Source organism: Hyla sarda, chromosome 6 (genome assembly GCF_029499605.1).
Source record: "Hyla sarda isolate aHylSar1 chromosome 6, aHylSar1.hap1, whole genome shotgun sequence".
Lineage (NCBI taxonomy): Eukaryota > Metazoa > Chordata > Amphibia > Anura > Hylidae > Hyla > Hyla sarda.
Window position 1 is genome coordinate 288,168,719 of NC_079194.1, and position 25,081 is coordinate 288,193,799.

Below are 25,081 nucleotides of genomic sequence, written 5' to 3' on the forward strand. Positions count from 1 at the left end.
TAAACACCTAAAACAAGATTTATGGAAACTTGCATAGGAAAAGAGTGGTGCAGGTGCCCGTAGGAAAAAGATTGCTTCTTTTATTCAGTTTTTTTTTTTTTTTTAAATGAAAGAAGCGATCTGATTAGTTGCTATGGGCAACTGCACCACTCTTTTCCTACACAAGTTTTGCTAAATCTTGCCCCAATCTAGATTACCTAGTCTATATTTTTTCCCAGCTGTAAAATAGCTTAAAAGGGGTACTCCGCTGCTCAGCATTAAGAACAAAATTTTCCAAGTGCTTAGAGCTGGCGCCTCGCGACGTAATTCTCCACCCCCTCAATGTAAGTCTATGGGATGGGGCAGTGTAGCTGAGGAGCGGAGTACCCCTTTAATCTGCACCCAAATCTTGTGCTTTTTTTTTGCACGCCTCTTTTTCCAGATACTAGGGGAAAGTGTTTAAACTTTATAATAAATGTGGTGCAAATACTGCCAGTATTCTGCCACATTTGCAATGGGTAATCTGTCTTTTTGGGAAAGTTAAAAGGGTATTCCGGACAAAAACATCTTATCCCCTATCGAAAGGATAGGGGATAAGATGTCTGATCGCGGGGGGCCTGCTGCTGGGACCCCCTGCGATCTCCCTGCAGCAGCCCGCATTCTATGCGTAGCTGCGTCTGCAGTTTTGGAAACCGCCGGGCTCCTGAAACGGGGACATGATGACCCGCCCCCTCCATTCATGTCTATATGTCTATGGGAGGGGGCGTTGTGGTCGGTATGCCCCCTCCCATAGAAATTAATGGAGGGGGCATGGTGTGATGTCCCCGTCTCGGAAGCCCGGCGGTTTCCAAAACTGTAGACGCAGCTACGAATAGAATGCGGGCTGCTGCAGGGAGATCACGGGGGGGGTCCCAGCGGCAGGCCCCCCGCAATCAGACATCTTATCCCCTATCCTTTCGATAGGGAATAAGATGTTTTTGCCCGGAATACCCATTTAAATAAAAATGATTAAGTCTTTTCACAACAATAGACAGGAGCTGTCTCCATTCACATGAATTGCAGAAGGGTTTTTGCCTGCGGTCGGGAAACCGCATACGGCCGAAAACGAAGCCGACCGGAGGCTGCGGTTCACTCCGGTCGGCTCATAGACTTGCATTAAATACGGTTCCCGAATACGGCTGAGTGCGGGCGCCGCGATTAAGGCCCGCCCCCCCTCCTCCCTGGAGCTGAACACTAATGGCAGCGCATTCAAAAGCCTCTTCAGCCATGGAAAAATGAAGAAATACAACAATTGCCAATTTGAAAGGAAGTGGAGCTGTAAACATGCCACATAAAAGCACAGAGAGCACAGTAATGTACTATGTTGCTCTAAATTGTAATGTCAGGATAAGTATCCTCTAACCAGTAATATCAGCAGAATGGCCTGCACCTCCTTCTCTGGGGACACACAAATCAGCGCACACTATAGTCTGTCACACTATTCACACTAGACATTTCACTTCTATATCCCGAAACACCAGCCAGTGGATCACGTCAGCATCAAGTCTAGAGGATTCGACCTTAACCCTTTTCAGGAAGAAAGTCGAAATGTTTATGATGCAGAATTGGTTTTAATGTCTGCTCTCTAAAGAAAACCAGTCAACAAATACTTCATACATATAAAACAAGCAAATAGTAAAGGCATAATAGTAGCTGGAAGCTTTATCATAGAGTTTCCCAACCAGTGTGTCTCCAGCTGTTGCAAACTACAACTCCCAGCATGCTGGAAGTTGTAGTTTTGCAACAGCTGGAGGCACCCTGGTTTGGAAACAGTAGTGTAGGTGAACAATTTTTGTACACCTATATTTTGGGTTGATAATGTGCGAATGCCCTAAATTGGTTTAATGGTCTCCGGGAATTGCATACATTTTTCCGCAGGGGCACATCTCCAGAAATTTCACTTCAGTACACAATTTTCTGTGGTTTACCCATTAGGCAAAATTGTGTGACTTTTTATCCCAGTGCGCAAGAATTACTAAACTATTATATTTTTTGTTAAAAAAAAAAAAAATCCTACAGTTTTCAGAATTAAAGGGGTACTCCGATGGAATTTTTTTTTTTTTTTTTAAATCAACTGGTCCCAGAAGGTTTCACATATTTGTAAATTACTTCTATTAAAAAAAAAATCTTTACCCTTCCAGTACCTTTTAGCAGCTGTATACTACAGAGAGAATTCTTTTGTTTTTGAATTTCTTTTTTGTCTTGTGCACAGTGCTCTCTGTTGACACCTGATGACCGTATCAGGAACTGTCCAGAGCAGGAGAAAACTGCAAACTTTTGCTGCTCTGGACAGTTCCTGACACGGACAGAGGTGTCAGCAGAGAGCACTGTGAACAAGACAAAAAAGAAATTCAAAAAGAAAATAATTCCCTCCGTAGCATACAGCTGCTAAAAAGTACTGGAAGGGTAAATATTTTTTAATAGAAGTAATTTACAAATATGTTTACCTTTCTGGCACCAGTCGATGTAAAAAAAATAAAAATAAATTTTTTCCACAGGAGTACGCAGTTAATCACTGGCCACAGCATAAAGCTAACTATGCCTCACAACATTCAAGTTGTATTCTTGAATGAGTTTAAATGCATTGCGCGCGCACACACACACACACACACACACACACACTAGGCTTTGGTTCAAGCTAAATAAATTAATTGGAAAAATAAAAGAAGGAACCAATACTTCTCCTTGCTGCTGGATCCACTTCTGGCTTTGACTCAAAAACCAGCATAAAAAAAATAAACAGCAGCATTTTTCCTCAATAAATGCCATCTGTGACACCATTTTACAATGATTTAAAGGGGTTATCCAGTAAAAAAAATGTATATATCAACTGGCTCCAGAAAGTTAGACAGATTTGTAAATTACTTCTATTAAAAAATATCAATCCTTTCAGTACTTATGAGCTGATGAAGTTGAGTTTTTTTTTTTTTTTTCTGTCTAAGTGCTCTCTGATGACACTTGTCTCGGGAACCGCCCAGTTAAGAAGCAAATCCCCATAGCAAACCTTTTACTCTGTGCAGTTCCCGAGACAAGCAGAGATGTCAGCAGAGAGCACTGTTGCCAGACAGAAAACAACAACTCAACTTCAACAGCTGATAATTATTGAAAGGATTAAGATTTTTTAACAGAAGTAATTTACAAATCTGTTTAACTTTCTGGAGCCAGTTGATATATAAAAAAAAAGTTTTTTCCTGGATAACCCCTTTAAATGTATTCACAGTTAGATAAAAATCTGTCTATCTCTATGTCAGTGTTTCCCAACCAGGGTGCCCCCAGCTGTTGCAAAAATACAACTCCCAGCATGCCCAGACAGCCGAAGGCTGTCTGGGCATGCTGGGAGTTGTAGTTTTGCAACAGCTGGAGGCACCCTGGTTGGGAAACACTGATCTATGTATATCATATAGGACTCTTGACAGTAGTGTCTATACAAATGCTGTCTCCAAGCATTAAAAGGGGTCACCTAGATGCTTGCCTGACTCAACACATCCTAAGAAGTTCACTGTTATTTACTAATTCACAAACTGGGTGGGTGCTAAACATTGTTGTTGCTATAGAATAGCTGTGGCCATGAAAGGCCATGCACCATGTTGTCTGCAGCTGCTCAATAACCATAGATTATGAGAACGCGAAACAGTAGCTTATCACAGATCAAAGATCTTTACGACAGCTGAAAAACATTTATCCCACTGAACAACCCGCTGAGTTAACCGTTTGAAGTCTTTCTGTCTGGCCAGACTTTAAAAAAAATAAAATAAAATAATAAAAAATTGAGCTTTCATGAAAAGCACCCCAAATGCAAGCCACATTTATTCAAAGACAAAAAGCGATGAATTCCTTTGGACTGTAGGTACGGTTTTATAGTTAAAAATCAATCGGTAGCGTTACAAAAAGTCTCCAAGCCATCCAGGTCTAATGGATATATTGCTTCAAAAAGGGGGCATCAGTGATTTTAAGATATGACTGGTGTGGCATGAGGGAACTGCAAGTGCGAAGATCCTCACCGTAGGGGGGCCGCCACTCCACTTCTACAGCCATTCTCTAGAGGTGGTGCAGACATCACAAATAGAAGTAACCAAAAAAAAAAAAAAACAATACACATTCACTTGCAACTGGTAACAGTGCAAAGGCTGCAGAGTGATCCTATATTTTCAGTGAAATACATAATTTAGGAGCAGCAGGCACTATGCCGCAAATATTTACCGTGTTGCTTTCAGTAGTAACTTAAGAGCTTTCAGAAGATGGTTCTTATATTCTACGTACTGAATAGCCACATACCTTATAATATGAATGAATATATAGCCGGCATGGCAAAGCTAGTTAGACGATTTTCTCCTATGTCAACTTTATGTATGTGGCCAACTTCAGACTTAGAAAACTTACATAATATAAATTGTTCTAGGCCTGTAGTTCTTAACCTTGTTGGAGGTACTGAACCCCACCAGTTTCATATGCGCATTCACCGAACCCCATCTTAATTGGAAAAAATACAATATGATTTTTTCCAAATTCAAAACATAGGAGGTATATATTTAAGTATATATTTATACATAGGGGCACAAAATGAACAAAACCATGAAAACGTGATTTTCACACAAAAACAAAAACATAATGAATATTTACTGCGAATCAGTGTGACTTCTGCTGTTGTCTTTCAGAGACCAGTTCAGAAATGCGCGGCTTTACCTTGGCAAGTGCCACATTAGGCAGGCAGTGTTCCCCCACATTAGGCAGGCAGTGTTCCCCCACATTAGGCAGGCAGTGTTCCCCCACATTAGGCAGGCAGTGTTCCCCCACATTAGGCAGGCAGTGTTCCCCCACATTAGGCAGGCAGTGTTCCCCCACATTAGGCAGGCAGTGTTCCCCCACATTAGGCAGGCAGTGTTCCCCCACATTAGGCAGGCAGTGTTCCCCCACATTATGTAGGTCAGTGGTCTTCAACCTGCGGACCTCCAGATGTTGCAAAACTACAACTCCCAGCATGCCCGGACAGCCAACGGCTGTCCGGGCATGCTGGGGGTTGTAGTTTTGCAACATCTGGAGGTCCACAGGTTGAAGACCACTGATTTAGGCAGTGTTCCCCTGCAGACATACAGCTTCCAGCCATATACAGTGTATGGCTGGAGGCTGTATGCCTGTGTACTGCCCACTTCAGTGCTCCGACCACCGCTCCGGCTATAGCAGTAGGTCCCGGGACCGGTGGTCGGAGCACCGAAGAGGACGTGCCACTGGTCACTGGCCAGCGTGCGTCTTCCTCTTTATCTATCCTTCGGTCCTCAATGCCTTCGTTTCCATGGGCACACGCATGGGACGTCAGTGACGTCCCGACGTGCGCTATGTCCCGGCGGCCCTGTGTTTTTAAACTTAACGTGGGGCTGCAGGGAGTTAATAGTGATGGGGGAATTGCCCCATCGCTACAGGACGGGCAAACACAGTCTCTGCTCGGGGCCCCAAGCAATTGCTTGGTTTGCCTGTCCTGTTGAGACCTCCCCTGCCGAACCCCCAGGACTGACTCACTGAACCCAGGTTAAGAACCACTGTTCTAGGCCAAGGGTGTCCAACCTGTAGCCCTCCAGCTGTTGCAAAACTACAAATCTCAGCATGCTTGGACAGGATTGCCAATAATATTTTTAAAACTATATATATTTTAGTGTAAAGGGAACAGTGTTTACATTTTTTTTAAATTTTTTTTTAATTTATCTTTTAACTTTTTTCTCGTTTACTTATACCTTTAGACCCTATAGGGTACTTGAACACACGTTTGTACAATACACTGCAATACCATTGTATTATCATGGCGGGCCTGGATGGCCTCCCCTCATTCCCCAGATTAACCATTCTGATGTCATGGTTGCTATCGACCATGACATCTAAGGGCATGTTCACACAGCAAAAAAATGTTTATAATCCAGCAGACACTAGGACAGGTCAGAAATGTACCGTCTCAGACTGCAATTCATTTCCAAGCTAAATCCGCAAAAAGAATGGACAAGTCTATACGCTTATAAGTCTATATGCTTATAATGGTAACATATACCAGCCCGACTCAGGCCAGAAGGATGTTCGTTTGGCCTCAGACTGTGGTCTATCATGTTTCGCTTCTGTGTCAGGAGCTTTCCCAATGTATAGGCCGAACATGTCCCCAATACAATGTAAACAGACATCAAGCCAGGAAATTAACTTTGCAAACTAATAAAAAAAAAAAAAAAAAACTCCCACCGTTCTGGGTCCAGAACAGTACCATGTATCTAAACGGCTCTCAGAGACCCTGGGTATATCCGACCTGCTGTCCCCAGCCCATACAGTTAGCAAGAAACCACTTTGATAACTTTCACATTTTTATCAATTTATGTTTTCAGTTTCCTGGATCTTTTCTTGTTGACCACTTAAGGACCAAGGGCGTACATGTATGCCCTGAGTCCGCTCCTTTTATATCATAACGGGTCGGGCCTGGATTCTATCAAAGGCCGGGACCCATGGCTAATAGCGCGTATCACCAATCGAGGTGCCGCGCACTATTAACCCTTTAGATGTGGCGTTCAAAGTAGATCGCCGTGTCTAAAGTTGTAAAAAATCACTCACGGCTGCTCAGTTGTGCTTATCGGGACCACTGCAGTAAAATGGTGGTGTACTTATCACCTAGGACGCATCAGAAGTGTCCCTTACCTGCCTCCTGTGTGTCCGATCACCGAATGACTGCTCTGTGCCTGAGATCCAGACAGGAGCAGTCAAGCGGCAGAATCACTGATCATTGCATAACAATGATCAGTATAAAAGATCAGTGTAATGCATGTTATAGCCCCTAGAGGGGACTATAACACTGCATAAAAAAAGTAAAAGAAAAGGTTAAGATCACTTAACCCCTCCCCTAATAAAAGTTCGAATCACCCCCTTTTCCCCATTTAAAAAAAATAAAAAATAAAGACAGTGTACGTGGTATCGCATATGTGGTATCGCCACGTGCATAAATGTCCGAACTATAAAACTATAAAAATATATTGTTAAATAAACCGCATGGTCAATGGCATACGCGCAAAAAAAATGTCAGTCCAAAATAGCGTATTTTTGGTCACTTTTTATACCATAAAAAAAAAAATTATAAAAAGCGATCAAAAAGTCCAATCAAGGCAACAATGGTGTCGATAAAAACTTCAGAAACAAACCCAAAAAATGTGCCCTCATAATCGGAAAAATAAAAAAAAAGTTATAGGGGTCAGAAGATGACAATTTTAAACATACATTTTCCTGCATGTAGTTATGATTTTTTTCCAGAAGTACAACAAAATCAGTCCTATATAAGTAGGGGATCATTTTAATTGTATGGACCTACAAAAAAAAGAGAAGGTTTCATTTTACCGAAAAATGGACTACGTAGAAACGGAAGCCCTCAAAAGTCACAAAGTGGTGTTTTTTCTTCAATTTTATCGCACAATGATTTTTTTTTTCCGTTTCGCTGTAGATTTTTGGGTAAAATGAATGATGTCATTACAAAGTAGAATTGGTGGCACAAAAAATAAGCCATCATAGGGATTTTTAGGTGCAAAGTTGAAAAAGTTATGATTTTTAAAAGGTAAGGAGGAAAAAAAACGAAAGTGCAAAAACTGAAAACCGCTCGGTCCTTAAGGGGTTAAACCTGCAGAGTTATTCTTAAAACATCGTAGACTGCATGGAATGACCTTAAAAATAAACCTGAGGTGTAGGGATCCTTTCTAGGACTATACTGTAGGTACCTTTAATAGGACAATGTTTTTTTACTCATCTTATGGTTAAAAGGACTATCAAAGGAAACAAAGAAAAGGGGTATAAGCTCTGCACCCTGGATGACTTAAGTTATAAATATTTTAAGTCTATTTCTCTTGTATTTCTAAGTGTAAGTTGGCATCCTGCGGAGCTGCTCTTGAATAAAATAGGACTCTACATTCCTAAACCATTATAATAAATTTACAGCTGGGTAACATTACTGCTGCCCACTTAGAAGCCCCAAAGGCCTAAAAATACAGATTTTAAGTGCTTTCAATTTCATTACTTTAAAAGCTGCCATTGTTACTCTTAAAGTAATCAGAGGTCGTTGTTTGAGGCGAAAGTGCTCATAACAGACTGGTTTCTTAGTAGGCGGCACAACATTTAATGACAATTTATAGGAACAACCAAAGATTCCTCTTCCTGCGTTGCTTAAATCACAAAAATTCACTCAGCGGAAACCATATAGATGGACATCTAACACTTAGCTAATCGATTTTCTGAAAATAGAGAAAGATGTTTCTACCGATATTTACAGGTCAGACGTCCGGACAGAGCAGACAGACAATTCCTCTGATGTCTGGTGCCCTATAGACCTGACCTACACTGCAACTTTTCGTGCCTTCATCACACAGTACATGTTACAGCGGTTCCACAGTATTTTCTCACAATTCCCCCCAAAGTCATGTGACCCGCCAGCGCTGTTCTGTACCCCCCCCCCTGCCGCAATCATGTGAGCCCGAGCGCAGTGTTCGACTCCCCGCCCCCCCCGCCCCAAATCATCTGACCCACCAGCACTGTTATGCTCCCCCCAATTAATGATCAGACCAGCGGGGTACTACTCGCTGTTTGGGGCCGCCGGTGATGGAACTCCCTGTACGCCAGTGGTCTCCAACCTGCGGACCTCCAGTTGTTGCAAAACTACAACTCCCAGCATGCCCGGACAGCCAACGGCTGTCCGGGCATGCTGGGAGTTGTAGTTTTGCAACAGCTGGAGGTCCGCAGGTTGGAGGCCACTGCTGTATGGTGTATCCCTATGCCCGGGCTGCAAAAGATACAGAAAATAAACTTTTAACTCACCCACCTCGGCCGCACGCAGGGGAAGGGGGAGGACAGCCGTCAGCCTATCACCGGCTGGAGCGATGCCCCGCCCCAGCCAGTGATAGGCTGAGCCCACTGTCATGTAAGAAGCTGGCTTCTTACATGACAGTGGGCTCAGCCTATCACTGCAGGGGCGGGACATCGCTCCGGCTGGTGAAAGGCTGTCTGGCGTTTCAAGGCCGACGTAGGCAAGTTAAAAGTTTATTTTCTTTATCTTTTGCATAGGAATACAGCGTACAGCAGTGGTCTCAAACCTGCGGACCTCCAGCTGTTGCAAAACTACAACTCCCAGCATGCCCGGACAGCGTTGGCTGTCCGGGCATGCTGGGAGTTGTAGTTTTGCAACATCTGGAGGTCCGCAGGTTGGAGACCACTGACGTACAGTATAGAGTTCCAGGACCGGTGTCGGCCCGCAACAAAGAGGAGGAGGGCAGTGCTTGACATCTGTGAGTAGTAAGTACCCTGCTGGCTAGGCTGATAATTGGGGGGGAGCAGAACAGCGCAGGCGGGTCACATAGGATTAGTTCCCCGATGTGGGGACAGTGCTGCGCTGATAATACATTCCCGAGGGGCCCAACCGGTATTGCGGTATGGGCTAAAATTCATATCGTGCGGCCCAAAAAATTCTGTATTCAGTATGAACCGGTATACCGCCCAGCCCTACATAAAGCATAATATGTTTTTCACATTTCCATGGTTTTCTGTTAATCTTTTCAAAAGTAAATATTGGTTGACAGTAGAGAAGAGCAAGTATACAGTACGAGGCAACAAAACCAAATCTCAATGAGGGACATTTATCAATGTTTGCTTATGTATCCTTTTTTTTTTATAGTAATTTTTTCCTTACTTTTTTTTTTTTGCTTATGTGTGACTTATTTATCAACTGGTTTCAGCCTGTTGATAATTTTCTTTCACGTAAGCAATTTTTCCTTTTTTACTTTGGTGGTAGCTTTTTCTGCTCCATGTTTGAGCTGGAGTAAATTTAGTAAATTTTTTACCTTGTTGCGACTTTTTTTTTTGCGCAATTGCGACTGTCGCAGTTGATAAATACCCGACTAAAGCAAATCCATTTTGAAAAATTTACTACGTAAGCAAGTTTGAATTTTCTTGCTTTTCTTGTTCTTCATGCAAATTGTCGCACGAAAACACACGTAGTCGCAGTTGCGACAATTTTGCGACATTTATAGTAAAGAAAACCTGACTAAACCCGCTGATAAATGTCCATCAATGTTTTACCAAGTGCTCCAAAAAAACCCGAAGGAAATGACTGCCAATGCTTTGCAACTTTTATTAGGGGGCCTTATTCACATTTATAAAAAGAAAAATGTGTGTGTTTATTTATTATGAAATACTAAACATAGTGGGAAGACAAGACCGTGCTCCACCCGCTACCTCATTTTGTATTGTACTAGTGTTCCTCCAACGTGCAACATGATTTTTGAAACAATTTTTTCAGTCACCAAAATACTAAAAAAAAAAATCAAGGCCCGCAATTAACCCTGTAGATTCCGCTATATAAGTTGATCTCTGAATTTAAAGTGTAAAATCCTTGGTGCTGGTAGGGACTAATATATTTATTTATTTTTAAAAACAAAATTCCAGAATTGCAGATTTTTTTGTCACCTCCTATACCAGAAAAAAAAATAAAAATAATATACAACCAGAAAAGTCCAATCAAAACAAAAATGGTACTAATAAAAACAACAGAACGTGAAGGCAAGCCGGGTTGTCTAAAGGCTGCTTGTCTAAAGGCTGCGAAACAGTGTGATCTGTGCAGTGAGCAGACATAACCTCCCATCAACCAATCACAGTGTAGGTGCTGCAGCTCTGCTGACTCAGCACTTTCATCAGCTGATCGGGACACAGAACTTGTCAAGACACAGAATTTCTCAAGCCGGGCTCTGTGCAGTGAGGCTCTGTGACACACCCCGACTTACACATCAGGATGATTGACAAGCCAGCAGCCTGCACAGAGCCCTGCTTGTCCCGCCCTCACTTCCTGTATTTGGACTCCTCATAGAGACACAGACAATAGCTGCATGGACAGCATTTTTTCACCCAAAATATAAAAAATTTTAATCAATGTATATTAAAAATATACATATATTAGTAACATAGTTCATAAAGTAACACAGTTCATAAGGTTGAAAAAAGACCAGAGTCCATCAAGTTCAACCTATAACCCCAATGAGTCCCTACTGAGTTGATCCAGAGGAAGGCAAATAATGTAGTATTATCCACATTATATCAAGTTTTTGTTAATGACAGGTACACTTAAAAAATTAACTGTAAGAAAATGAATATGCTTAAAGTAGAAAAACAAAATAAAACTTATAAAAATGTTTTATCATTGTAATTGTATCGACCTACAGAGTAAAGATGACATTATTTTACAGTTCAGTGTCCTGCGTAGACCTGAAACCCTCTCTCTCCCCCCCCCCCCCTTAAAGCTGGGGACAGCACTTTAACTCTGTCAGACTGAGAACACCCATGTATTCCATGTGAAAGGTGTGGCTCCCCAAACATTGGTTTCACAAGCTGGACCTATGGCCAAAAAACACTTCAATAAAAGGGGTATTCCAGAGAATTTTTTTCTTTTAGGGGAGAGAAAATGCTATACTTACTTCCCTCATCATGTCGTATCTTCGCGTCAGTCCACTGCTGCACTTCCTTATGACGAAAGACACAAGGAAGTACAGCATGGTTGGGTACTGACACAGAGCACAGTTAGAAAAATAAAAATATTCAAGTATACCCCATAAAAGATGGTTAAAATATTTATCTTAAGATGACAGTCCCACACGTGCAACCAGAACACAGTACAATTTATTTATTTATTTTATTTTTACGCAAGCTACAGAACTGTAAATTTATTAGAATGAATAGGAACAGACCATTATGTTTTAGCAAAGATTCTAAGTTTTTCTGACATAGAATGTAACTATTACTTTTTGATTTTAATATTTAAAAAAAAGCATGATTTTGATTAAATCAAAAATGCAAAGCTTCTTTAAAGTTCTGTGAATATTAAGAGAAATTAAATTTCTGTCTAGAAAATTAAAAGTATCAGCTACAGTTAGAGGTTTTATTTAGACACATATACATACATTTATACCCCCCCCCCCCTTCCTCAGTAAACATGGTTCATTACATTAACCATTGCAAAGTAGCACTTTGTAGCAATCTGTTCTACAAAACCCTCAAACAAGAAAACATGCAAACAATGACAGGAACAGAACTTTGATATGTTTTGCTTGTGAAGTTTTAATCGCTACACTCCATCTGGGGGGGGGAAAAAAAAAAAGACAAAGCCAGGTTGTCCCCCCCACCCGCCCCTCTATGCTGACAAGTATAATATATGGATTGAAAGCTCTGCATGTCACCAATTTATTCAGTGTGCTGCAGGGGTCTTGTTAACAAGTCTGAAAGGAACAGGAATTTAACTGAATAGGTTCCGTAAGGACAATGGCTTCCAATCTGTAGCTCTCCAGCTGTTGCAGAACTACAGTTCCCAGTATGCCCTGGTAGCCTGAGGTGGTCAGAGTATGCTTACAGTTGGAGTTCAGCAAATGCTAAAAATACACAGGTTGGATATCACTGCTAAAATCTCAATTAATTAATCACCTAAACCAGTGTTTTCCAATCAGGGTGCCTCCAGATGTTGCAAAACTACAACTCCCAGCATGCCTAGACAGCCTTTGGCCCTTTGTTACCAAGTTGAACAGTGGGGGTACGACTAGGGCTGGGCGTTATGACCAAATCTGCGTATCACAGTATTTTTGTAACTTTCGGAGGTTCAACGGTATTTAACGGTATTTCCTCCTCCCCCCCCCCCAAATTAATTATCAGCCCAGCGCTGCGCTATTCTGCCCATCTCCCCACCAAAAATTAATTATTAGCCCAGCACTGCCCCCATCGGGGTAAATACTCACATGTCACCCGCTGCCCTCCTCGTGCTGTTTGTTGCCGGCGCAGACACAAGCTAAACAAAATAAACTAACGCATGTTCCGACGTCGGCCTTACGTTAGGGACGGGAATGTCGGACAGCAGTCAGCCTATCACCGGCCGCAGCGATGTTCCGCCTCGGCCGCTGATTGGCTGAGCCCACTGTCATGTAAGAAGCTCTGGGCGGCTTTCCATTCACTAGGAAGCAGATGAGGCCGGTACCGGACCAACAGGAGGTGAGTTTAAGTTTATTTTGTTTATTATTTGCAGCCCGGGCATAGGGATACCGCACAGTATAGAGCAGTGGTCTTCAACCTGCCGACCTCCAGATGTTGCAAAACTACAACTCTCACACGCCCCCTGACGAAGCCCATACGCGAAACGTGCGTTGGGGTGTTGGTGCTTGGTGTTCCTGGCTTGTTGGTATATGACAGGTAGTTTTTATAGGTATTTTTTCGTTTCCAATTTTTGGGTTTCCATTTTTGTCTATAATACTGTATTGCTGCTCCCTATCTTATATTTATATATGTTAGATGTTATATCTACATTGTACTATACTAGGAATCTGCAGTTTTGTCAGTTCTTTATTGTACATGCTTTCTACTGAATACCTACATTACCCATACCAGATTCACTGGCACTTGTTGTCTCCTGCCTAAGGTTATCCTCTGCCTTTTTAATCATTTTAATTGTTTGTCTTATTTTGTCTAATAAAGATTGTCATACTTTTTTGAAACATTATTAGTATCGTGGGTCTCTTTGTTTTTTGGTTATAAAACTACAACTCCCAGCATGCCCGGACAGCCAACGGCTGTCCGGGCATGCTGAGAGTTGTAGTTTTGCAACATCTGGAGGTCGGCAGGTTGAAGACCACTGGTATAGAGTGTCAGCGCCGGCGGCCGCAACACACATGAGGATGAGGAGGGCAGCGCATGCGGGTGACGTCTCTATTTACCCCGATGGGGACAGCGCTGGGCTGATAATTAATTGGGGGGCAGGACAGCGCTCGCAGGTCACATATGATTAGTTCCACGATGTTGGAACAACGCAGCGCTGGGCTCATTCATTCATTCTCGAGGGGGAGGGGCCCAACCGGTATTGCGGTATGGGTTAAAATTCATATCGTGCAGCACAAAAATGTCGGTATTCGGTATGAACCGGTATACCGCCCAGCCCTAGGTACGACTGCAAGGACCCACGGAGATGTCTAGAACAGTGACATAATTGTCCTTGGAAAAGTGCAAACTGTGGAGGCTATGCATGCACGGTGCACTCCATCCATTCCGAGGACAATTATGTTACCGTTGTTAGAATTGGTGGTGGTGGGGGGGGGTTCCCAGAGATCGGACCCCGACTGATCAACTTGTTAACCCCTATTCTATGGAGGTGAAATAAAAAGCCAAATACCCATTTAATAAATAAACGCACTCCTTACATGTATCCTTACTTTACATAACTTGGTAAAAAAAAAAAAAAAGTTACAGAAAAGTCTGTTAAAGAGTATGCGGGGAACTCATCAAGAGACGTGTAGGCTTACGTCTTTTTACCCCTTTAATTTTGTGGTAGAAACTGTGTATATGCGCCAAATTTATTAAATGGTGCAGGGCATGTGATCAATACGGTGTTGTACACATTTTTTTTACTTCAGTACTCCCCTTTGTATGGTGCCTCCTTTTTGGGTAATTTTTTAACCCGTTCGACTTTTTAAAAACGCTGTCCACAGTCAGTCTTCTATGCCAGGTTAAGGCTGGTGTGGATTTGGGACAAATTGAGGGCTTTACGACATTTCAATGGGATACATTCCTGACCATTGCAAAAAAGTTAAAAAACAGATAATGGCATAGCTACACAACTTTTGAAAAAGCTTTTAAAGCAAAAGTCGAAGAAAAAGTCACAAATTTAACACCGACAAATCATGTGACAAATGAAACCACTTTCTTAAAGCGTACCCGTCAGATCCAACAAAAAAACATTTTTTAAATATATCACTTAGTACTTTATCCTGACCATGTACATCTAATGTTTTTTATTTATTTATTTTTTTATTACACTTTTAATTTAGCTCACTAGTCTGAATTCCTCTCAAAGGGAGGGGGTGTGGCCTCACTGTGCAGGTCTCCGCCCCCTCCCTCAGTATGCCGTCTGCTCACATCTCCCCTAGCATTAGCAAAACTACAACTCCCAGCTTGTCCTCACTGACAGTAGCGGGACACAAGATGACAGTGGGAGGATTTTTCCTCCAGGTCTGAGCCCTGCGCTCATGGCTGTCTATCAAGGAAGTGTGTCCATGACATAGGTGATGACGCATGGACACAGCAGGAATAGTATGTGTCCAAGCAGGCAGGGAGGGCAGTTTGAGGGGCTTTGTCAGTACAAAATACTGAAAAATTTCTAATGGAAGCAATTACAAAACCTATTGGTTTTGCATGCTTTACAACATATAAAAAGTTTTTGTATCTGACAGTGCCCATTTAAGCCAAAAAAATTAATAAATCCCCCTCTATGTCCCCATATTGCAGATTTTGACTATTCTTTTGGAGTTATTTGGGAAAGAGCCCATCAAATTTACAGGCTTTAAGTGTGACTATACCCTATAACTGTAAGGCTTAACTGGTTAACGACCATGGACGTGTATACTTGTCCATGTGCCATTAACTGTTGTATGACGCAGGCTCCCGACTCGAGCCCACGTCATACCGGCCGGCCTCCAGCTGATCCTTGTAACTGGGGGCAGGCATTAATAGCAGACATGTGGCGATTGCCGCGGCCAGCTGTTAACCCTTTAGATCGCCGCTGTCAAAGTTGACAGTGGCATCTAAAAGGAAGCTGTGAACACTTCCTGCCGGTCCCGTGGGGTGGATCGCTCCCCAGCAGCGCGATCGCAGGGGGGCAATCCACCGTGGAGGTAGCCGGAGGTCTTACCTCGGCAGGACCAGGCTTTATCAATGGAGCGCAGATCACACAGATCAATGTGGTTCTATGAATAACATTGATCTGTATAAGGAATCTAATGATTCCTCCTAAAAGTCCCCTAAGGGAACTAATAAAGTTAAGAAACAAACAAAAAAAAAGTTTAAGTAAAAAATAAAAATAAAAAAAAAAACACACATTAACCCCTTCCTCATTAAAAGTATAATATATATATATATATATATATATATATATATATATATATATATATTATAAAAGCATAATAAAAATAAACATATGTGGTATCGCCGCGTGCATAAATGTCCAAACTATAAAAATATAATGTTAATTATAACGCACGGTCATCACGATACTCTGGCCCCTGTATCGTTGAGTCAGACACAGAGCAATATTTGCTCCCTGAGGCTGATAAGTGGGTGCAGCAGGGAGATCGCAGGGGTCCCCAGTGGCAGGACCCCCATGATCAGACATCTTATCCCCTATTCTTTGGATAGGGGATAAGGTGTCTAGGGCTAGAATACCCCTTTAATGAGTCAGAGTGGGTTTATCAATCATCAGGAGCCCCTCTTCAATTACTTCTCAAAGGGAACATGCAACAACAAGAAATATAGACTCTTTGCAAGAGCCACTATATAAAAAATAAATAAATTAAAAAAAACAGACTTCCAAATAGGGAACCAATAAACATTTCTGGGCTTACCTGCTTTTCACTTAGAGATGTGATTTTGGCTTGGAGTTCATGGAGTTGTTTCTTCAAGTCTGCATTCTGACGGGAGAAAAACAATACATATAATTGGATATAACAGCAGGACTAACTCTGGTAACAGAACAGAAAAACAAAAGCATAAGAAGATAAGCAGAAATAGATATTGCAGTCTAACAGGAAGAAATGTCCAAACAGCTATATCAGCATGCTGGATCACCTTCTGGATGCACAGTGCTATGATGCAGGAGCTTCTACATATCACTTGTGGTAATGCCTCAATACCAAACTGCTGTCACTGACTGTTTATTCTGCTAATGTACATTGTTATGTTCTGTATACACATTACATGTAATAGACAAAACTGTCCCTATCAAAGATGCTATGTTCTCATCTGCATTGTAGGCTCCATTTTTAATTTTATTTTATCCTTTTTTTACTGAAACTATAATGCATATGTGAACAAAGCCTCAGCACAGTAGATCAACAGCATTTTGACCGACTTATAAACAGTTTGTGAAACTGAATTAGAAATGGATACAGCAAACTATCCACAGCTTCTGGTTGGGTTTACTCTACCAATAAAAAGTACAATATTGCTTTTCCCAGTTTATTATTATTATTATTGACTAGAATAACTTATGGATAATTTTGGGGACAGCTTTCTCAAATAATATGTACATTTATACCATTTGGCACTTATTTACTAAGCAAGTGTGTGACAAATCTGTTCAAATTACCGTCACTTGCCAAACCTGAAAAGGCAAAAAAATAAAAAAAATTAAAAAAGAAAGAAAAAGGATTGCTTTCTTCAAAAGACGCATATTAAGCCACAAGCTAAAACGAAATCCAGAGGGCAGCATAACATAGGGGCTGACAGTTTCTTCATGCTGTCCTTCTGTTCAGATGTAATGTAGGTTGGGAGGACAGATTAATAGATTTCCCCCTATCACTGTTTAACGACAAATCTGGAATGCATTGATTTCCCCATGCAGTTTTACTTTAGACTGTTGTAAAGTACAAGAAAACAAAAAAAAAAAAAAAATGCACATACACAAACACAAACACACCAAATAATCGCAAAACACCACAAATCAAAATGTTATACGTAGAAGAAATCAAAATGTTATACGTAGAAGACCCTCCAATATTTTATATTGAAATAGAAATATCTGGCTGCAGCATGAAAAAAACTAACTAAAATGACAGCCAGAATGCAGGAAAACACTGGCCCAGAGTGATTTGCCCATAACAACTATTCACAGCTCCGCTTTCATACCTTGCCAATTTCTGATAAATAGATTTATCACTGTGTTTTAGTTGTGGGGGAATTAATCAAGATTGGCATCTCACACACTGTGCTTCATAAACCCCCCCCCCCCCCCCCCCCCCCCCTCCAAAAAAAAAAGAGCGGCAAGAAACAGAACAGGTAGGACATTCTCGGCTCACCGGACAACTCCTTTAAGCTACAACATACATCACCCTCTGTAGCATTTTATTGTAGTAAATAAAGTGGTTGACTAGGCCGTGCTCCTTTTATGCCGCACCATGCCCAAATCCAAAAATAAATATGTGCAACTATTCTATGCCAAACTATGGCATACAATTATTAAATTCCCACGACACCACTTTTGCTGGCAGTTCTCTTTTTCTGTACAGTACGGTTCACATGACACATGAAATCCTGTTTACATTGGCGACCCTGGACAATGGAATGCTGGGTATACCATAGCAAGTCCTCACCTGACTCATTTATTACTCTGTGCCAAATGTAGAATTTTTGTGGGTTTAACACATGTGGTCCATCATGTAAGTCCTACAAATATATAGAAAAAAATCTCAAGTGTCCTGAATGTGGTATATCCAGCATCCCATTCTCCTAGGTTGCCAACATATAGCTCAGAATTTAATGGGTTACTCCACCCCTAGACATCTTATCCCCTATCTGACCCCAGCAATCTCCCTGCGGCACCCAGCATTCGTTTAGAGCGTCGGATGCAGCGCCGGAGGCTTGTGACTTCTCGGCAACGTCCCCTCCATAGAATTGCGTGGTCATGAGTGGGGCATGTAGTCACGAGCCTCTGCCCCGCAGTGCCAGTCATCCAGCACGAAGCAAAGTGTGCTCCGTGCACCGCAGCCAAGATCCCCAGCCCCCCACAATCAGACATCTTACCCCCCTATCCTTTGGATAGGGGATATGTCTAGAGGCGAGTACCCTTTTAACTTCCAACAGGTGTAAACTCATTCTAAGGCTATGTTTACACAGGAGAAGTGCACACGGAAAATTTCTGTGTGGACATTCCCAACAGCATATTCTTCCGGAGCTAGGACCACTCAGAAATACACCATCTCACAGATGGCAATGCATTTCCGTGCAGACTCCTCAAAAAGGATAGAAAAGTCTATTCTTTTTGTAGACTCCAAAATAAGGATTTCTGCAGTAGAATCATCTGCTTCAGAAATTCTGCCGTGTGCACAGCGCAGAAAAATCCCATTGATATCAAATGAGACTCTGCTGCTGCGGATCCTCCATGTATAATTCCGCACAGAAATTACAATGTGTGAACATAACTAGAGATGAGCGAACTTATAGTAAATTCGATTCGTCACGAACTTCTCGGCTCGGCGGTTGCTGACTTTTCCTGCATAAATTAGTTCAGCTTTCCGGTGCTCCGGTGGGCTGGAAAAGGTGGATACAGTCCTAGGAAAGAGTCTCCTAGGACTGTATCCACCTTTTCCAGCCCACGGGAGCACCTGAAAGCTGAACTAATTTATGCAAGAAAACCTAACAACCGCCGAGCCGAGAAGTTCGTGACAAATCGAATTTACTGTAAGTTCGCTCATCTCTAAACATAACCTAAGGGAATAACAGGTCTCCTGTTAGACATCTATAAGCAATAGCTCATATGCAAAAATTTGTTAAGAAAAATAGCAGAACTTTACCTGTGGATCTTGCTTCATTTGAGCAACCAATTTCTGGGGGGGGAAAAAAAAAAGTTAATTAATTTCTTCAGTCTTAACACTTCAGATACAATGCATTATTTTATTTACGGAGTAATGATTTTTGTGATGTCCATTTAACCTTCAATGGTGAATTCTGGTTAGTCTGACAGCTAAGTTCTCATACACAACCCCATAGGATAATGACCATTCCTGCTGAAACTGGTAAATTTCCCCAAACTTTGCACTCTCAGAACCTTTTTACATTTCAGAGGAAATTTTTTGCAGCCAGCCAGTGTGCTTACCCCAGTGTGGCCAAAGGATTTAAAGGAAAACTGACACCTGGTTCGCTTGCATTAAACCCAATACACTGGTTAATAGTGTAGGCGACACACCAGGGATACACCAAATATTAACCTCCATTGCTAGTATGGTTATTAAAGGGGTACTCCACTGGGTGTTTGTAAGTAAATGTTCCGAATGTTGTTTTCGCGATGTGGTGGTCGGCCACGCCTGCTCCATGTGAGCGCAAGGTGGGCAGGGATAGGTGTGTGAGCAGAGGGGATGGAGGCAGGGATTGTGGGTGTGCCGAATCCGGACTCCAGTGCTCAAAGGGCTTAATCCCGATATTAGTAATAGAGGCTAATATCAGGTGTATCTCTGGGACGGCTATTAGGGCTGGGCGGTATATCGGTTCATACCGAAATTTTTGGGCTGCACAATATAAATTTTTCCCCATACCGCAATACCGGTTTGGCCCCTCCCCCTTGGGAATGAATGAATTATCAGCCCAGCGCAGCGCTGTCCCCACATCGGGGAACTAATCCTACGTGACCCGCCTGCGCTGTTCTGCTCCCCCCTCCAAATAATGTTACCCGCCAGCACTGTTCTGCTCCCCCCCAATTAATTATCAGCCCAGCGGGGTACTACTCACATGTGTCACCCCAAAAACACTGCAGCCCGGGCATAGGGATACAGCGTACAGCAGTGGTCTCAAACCTGCGGACCTCCAGCTGTTGCAAAACTACAACTCCCAGCATGCCCGGACAGCCGTTGGCTGTCCGGGCATGCTGGGAGTTGTAGTTTTGCAACATCTGGGGGTTCACAGGTTGGAGACTAGAGATGAGCGAACTTACAGTAATTTCGATTCGTCACGAACTTCTCGGCTCGGCAGTTGATGACTTATCCTGCTTAAATTAGTTCAGCTTTCAGGTGCTCCGGTGGGCTGGAAAAGGTGGATACAGTCCTAGGAAAGGGTCTCCTAGGACTGTATCCACCTTTTCCAGCCCACGGGAGCACCTGAAAGCTGAACTAATTTAAGCAGGATAAGTCATCAACTGCCGAGCCGAGAAGTTTGTGATGAATCGAATTTACTGTAAGTTCGCTCATCTCTATTGGAGACCACTGGCATACATTATAGAGTTCTAGCGCCGGCGTCCCCCAACAAAGAGGAGGAGGGCAGTGTTTGCAGGGTGACACATGTGAGTAGTATCCCGCTGGGCTGATAATTAATTGGGGGGAGCAGAACCGTGCTGGCGGGTAACATGATTTTGGGGGGGGAGCAGAAGAGCGCTCGAGGGTCACATGATTTGGGGTGGGGGTGAAAGAAATACCGTTATATACTGTGAAACCGCCATAAGTTACAAAAATACCATGATACACATATTTGGTCATACCGCCCAGCTATAACTGCCTGTATTGGGATAATTAAAAGAGTGATGTAAACATTTAGTGTGAATTAATGTTTATTTTTCTGTAACGTGCTCCATCAAATAGTAGCGAATCTACTAAGGAGGTTTGGTCTATAGTTGATTTAAGAGGGATCAGCTGTATAGTAAACCAAGTCAGCTTCTCTTTGTATCATACTTTAAAAAAGGTATTTCCAAGACATAACAATGATGGCCTCTCTATTTTATAACTGGCCTTTCCTGTATGCTTATGGTCGTCTACATGAATAAATTGAATTCAAACTTCATGAATAATTCCACATCTAACCATTGTTCTTGGAAGGAAGAAAAACACACATACATACACACACACACTGGGAAATAAAACGGAGAAGAACACTTATTTCAAAGCCAACCTAGAATAAAACAAAAAATGAACCAGGCCGACTGCTGCAAATGTGCAGCTTTCCTGAATGATACTAAGCTCAGATTAACCTAGATTTAAAACATTTTATTTTGCATCTTAAAGAAGGTTCACCCGTGACTTACTGATTTTTTGATGTTCGATTTAATTTTTATTTTATTTTAAGATGGAAGCTGATCTGGCCACAATGAATCTAGTACGAGAAGTTGAATTGTAACACCAGCTTTAATAGGCAACATTTTATCTAGACTTTCCCTTACCTGGGGCAAACATTAATTCAAGTGTCCTACCCTATATACCCTTGCTAAGGCAGAGTGGCTTGCTGGCATCCCTGGGTGCCCTGCACTTGGTATAGTTCGGAGGAGAGGGGCCTGTCATGCATTTCCCCTAAGGGTTCTTCTCCTGCAACCAGGGACACGTTCACAGACATGAATAAGCACTTCCTTCTAACAGAAAGTGATGAAGAGCCTCACACATTGCCAACAACTTACACTGCACAGCCCTAGGACTGACAGAGTCATTATCCAATCAGGGTTTTCCTTATTTGACAAATTCTGATCAAGGTCAGTAAAAGCCAGAGAAGTCCTTTAAAAACTCACGGATCCAATGGATGGCTGCAAAAATGTAATAAACCAAAACTTCGGAGACAATAATTCACAGTGAAGAGATTTTGCTGGTAAGCTTTACTTATAGGGGTACTCCGTTGGAAAACTTTTTTATTTATTTTATTTTTTTAAATCAACTGGTGCCAGACAGTTTAACAGATTTGTAAATTATTTCTATTTAAAAATCTTAATCCTTCCATTACTTAACTGCTGTATACTACAGAGGACGTTTGTTTCTGTTTGGATGGATTTCCAGTCTGACCACAGTGCTCTCTGCTGACACCTCTGTCCATGTCAGGAACTGCCCAGAGTAGGAGGAAATCCCCCATAGCAAACCTATCCTGCTCTGGACAGCTCCTGACATGGACAGAGGTCTCAGCAGAGAGCACTGTGGTCAGACAGAAAAGAAATTCAAAAAGAAAAGAACTGCCTCTGGAGCATACAGCAGCTGATAAGCACTGGAAGGATTAAGAATTTTTAATAGAAGTAATTTACAAATCTATTTAATTTTCAGGCACCAGTTCATTTAAAAGAATTTTTTTTTCCCAGTGGAGTACCCCTTTAAAACACTGACTAGTTGCAACATCTCACTGTTCAGGCAAATTCATAGCAGGTGTGTGCTAATACGATGTAAAGAAAGTACTATTATTGGAGATTTTTTTTTAATTTTTTTAAGAAAGATCATGAAATCTGCTAATGTTTGAAACATATTTCGTAGGATGAAGTTCCTAATTTCACCCTGCAGATGTCACTGTTGCACATACTGTCAACTAAAATGATGTGGCTGATGAAAGATCTCAGCAACGTATTAGAAGTCACCAAGTGTTATAACTAGAGATGAGCGAACTTACAGTAAATTCGATTCGTCACGAACTTCTCGTCTCGGCAGTTGATGACTTTTCCTGCATAAATGAGTTCAGCTTTCAGGTGCTCCCGTGGGCTGGAAAAGGTGGATACAGTCTTAGGAGACTCTTTCCTAGGACTGTATCCACCTTTTCCAGCCCACCGGAGCACCTGAAGGCTGAACTAATTTACGCAGGAAAAGACATCAACTGCAGAGCCGAGAAGTTCGTGACGAATCGAATTTACTGTAAGTTCGCTCATCTCTAGTTATAACCAATAGTTGCTGCAAGCCACAGTTACCGTAACTTACCTAGGTATTATTTTCTACCTAAATCTCCTGCAAAAAATCCCTAAACAGCTGTTCTCTCTCTTCAAAAGGGAGGAGTTTGCTTTAGGAGAAGGCACATCTTAAGGCAGCGATTCCCAACCAAGGTTTTTCCAGCTGTTGCAAAACTACAACTCCCAGCATGCCCGGACAGCCTTAGGCTGTCCGGGCATGCTGGGAGTTGTAGTTTTGCAACAGCTGGAGGCATCCTGGTAGGGAAACACTGTCTTAAAAGGGGTATTCCAGGCAAAACCTTTTTTATATATATATCAACTGGCTCTAGAAAGTTAAACAGATTTATAAATTACTTCTATTAAAAAATCTTAATCCTTCCAATAGTTATTAGCTTCTGAAGTTTTCTGTCTAACTGCTCAATGATGATGTCACATTCCGGGAGCTGTGCATGATGGGAGAATATCCCCATAGGAACTGCACAGCTCCCGGGATGTGAGTCATCAGAGAGCAGTTAGACAGAAAACAACAACTCAACTTCAGAAGCTAATAGCTATTGGAAGGATTAAGATTTTTTAATAGAAGTAATTTACAAATCTGTTTAACTTTCCGGAGCCAGATGATATATAAAAAAAAGTTTTGGCCTGGAACACCCTTTTAAGGGATAGAAGCAAAAGTAGCCATTACAGTGATACATAGATTAAATATACATTTACATTAGGTTTAAAGCAGCCTTCTCTAAACTGGAATATGTTTTATCACTGAAAATGATCTGTCATAGCCGTTTTCTGGCTCTGTCAGGAGTGACAGCTATGATGCTAGTGTGAACAAAGCCTAAACTATGGATTGACAACAAATCTTTAAATCCCCAACTACTTTAAAGAGCCAACTTTTGTATGTGTGATCACAGTGCAGTCGACTATCCATACCAAGAGAGCAAAGTGATAAAAAACAACCAGCGATCATGACAAAAGAATATCCCTCATCTGCCAACACCTTGAGAAAAAAAGTGGCGCTTATTCAAGAAAACCATTACTAAGAGAATGCAAAAATGAGCTCCTTACTGTAACCAGACTTCAGCTGTCAATGGAGGCTGAGGGAGTGACTGCCATTAAAATGTTATTTCATTATCCTATAAGAAATTATTCCATCCTAATAAAGTCATCACATACAGTCCTGGCCGTAAATGTTGGCACCCCTGAAATTTTTCTAGAAAATAAAGTATTTCTCACAGAAAAGGATTGCAGTAACACATGTTTTGCTATACACATGTTTATTCCCTTTGTGTTTATTGGATCTAAACCAAAAAAGGGAGGAAAATAAGCAAATTGGACATAATGTCACCAAACTCCAAAAATGGGCTGGACAAAATTATTGTAACCCTTTCAAAATTGTGGAAAAATAAGATTGTTTCAAGCATGTGATGTTACTTTAAACTAGACTGGGGCAAGTAACAGGTGGGGGCAATGTAAAAAATCACACCTGAAAGCAGATAAAAAGGAGAGAAGTTCACTTAGTCTTTGCATTGTGTGTCTGTGTGTGCCACACTAAGCATGGACAACAGAAAGGAGAAGAGAACTGTCTGAGGACTTGAGAACCAAAATTGTGGAAAAATATCAACAATCTCAAGGTTACAAGTCCATCTCCAGAGATCTAGATTTGCCTTTGTCCACAGTGCGCAACATTATCAAGAAGATTGCAACCCATGGCACTGTAGCTAATCTCCCTGGGCGTGGACGGAAGAGAAAAATTGATAAAAGGTGTCAACACAGGATATTCCGAATGGTGGATAAGCAGCCCCAAACAAGTTCCAAAGATATTCAAGTTGTCCTGCAGGCTCAGGGAGCATCAGTGTCAGCGTGAACTATCAGTCAACATTTAAATGAAAT

The 25,081-nt window shown here is 41.8% G+C and overlaps 1 protein-coding gene across 7 annotated transcripts in view; it reads right to left on the reverse strand.

The window, feature by feature from the left end:
- PHF21A (PHD finger protein 21A) overlaps positions 1-25,081 on the reverse strand; it is a 195,111-nt gene that overhangs the window by 98,127 nt on the left and 71,903 nt on the right. For all 7 annotated transcript variants that reach the window (XM_056527632.1, XM_056527634.1, XM_056527635.1 and 4 more), the window contains exons 3-4: positions 19,380-19,412; positions 16,434-16,499 (exon numbers count right to left, since the gene is read on the reverse strand). In XM_056527632.1, the coding sequence (XP_056383607.1) occupies positions 16,434-16,499; positions 19,380-19,412 (99 nt within the window). The remainder of the gene's footprint in view (positions 1-16,433; positions 16,500-19,379; positions 19,413-25,081) is intronic.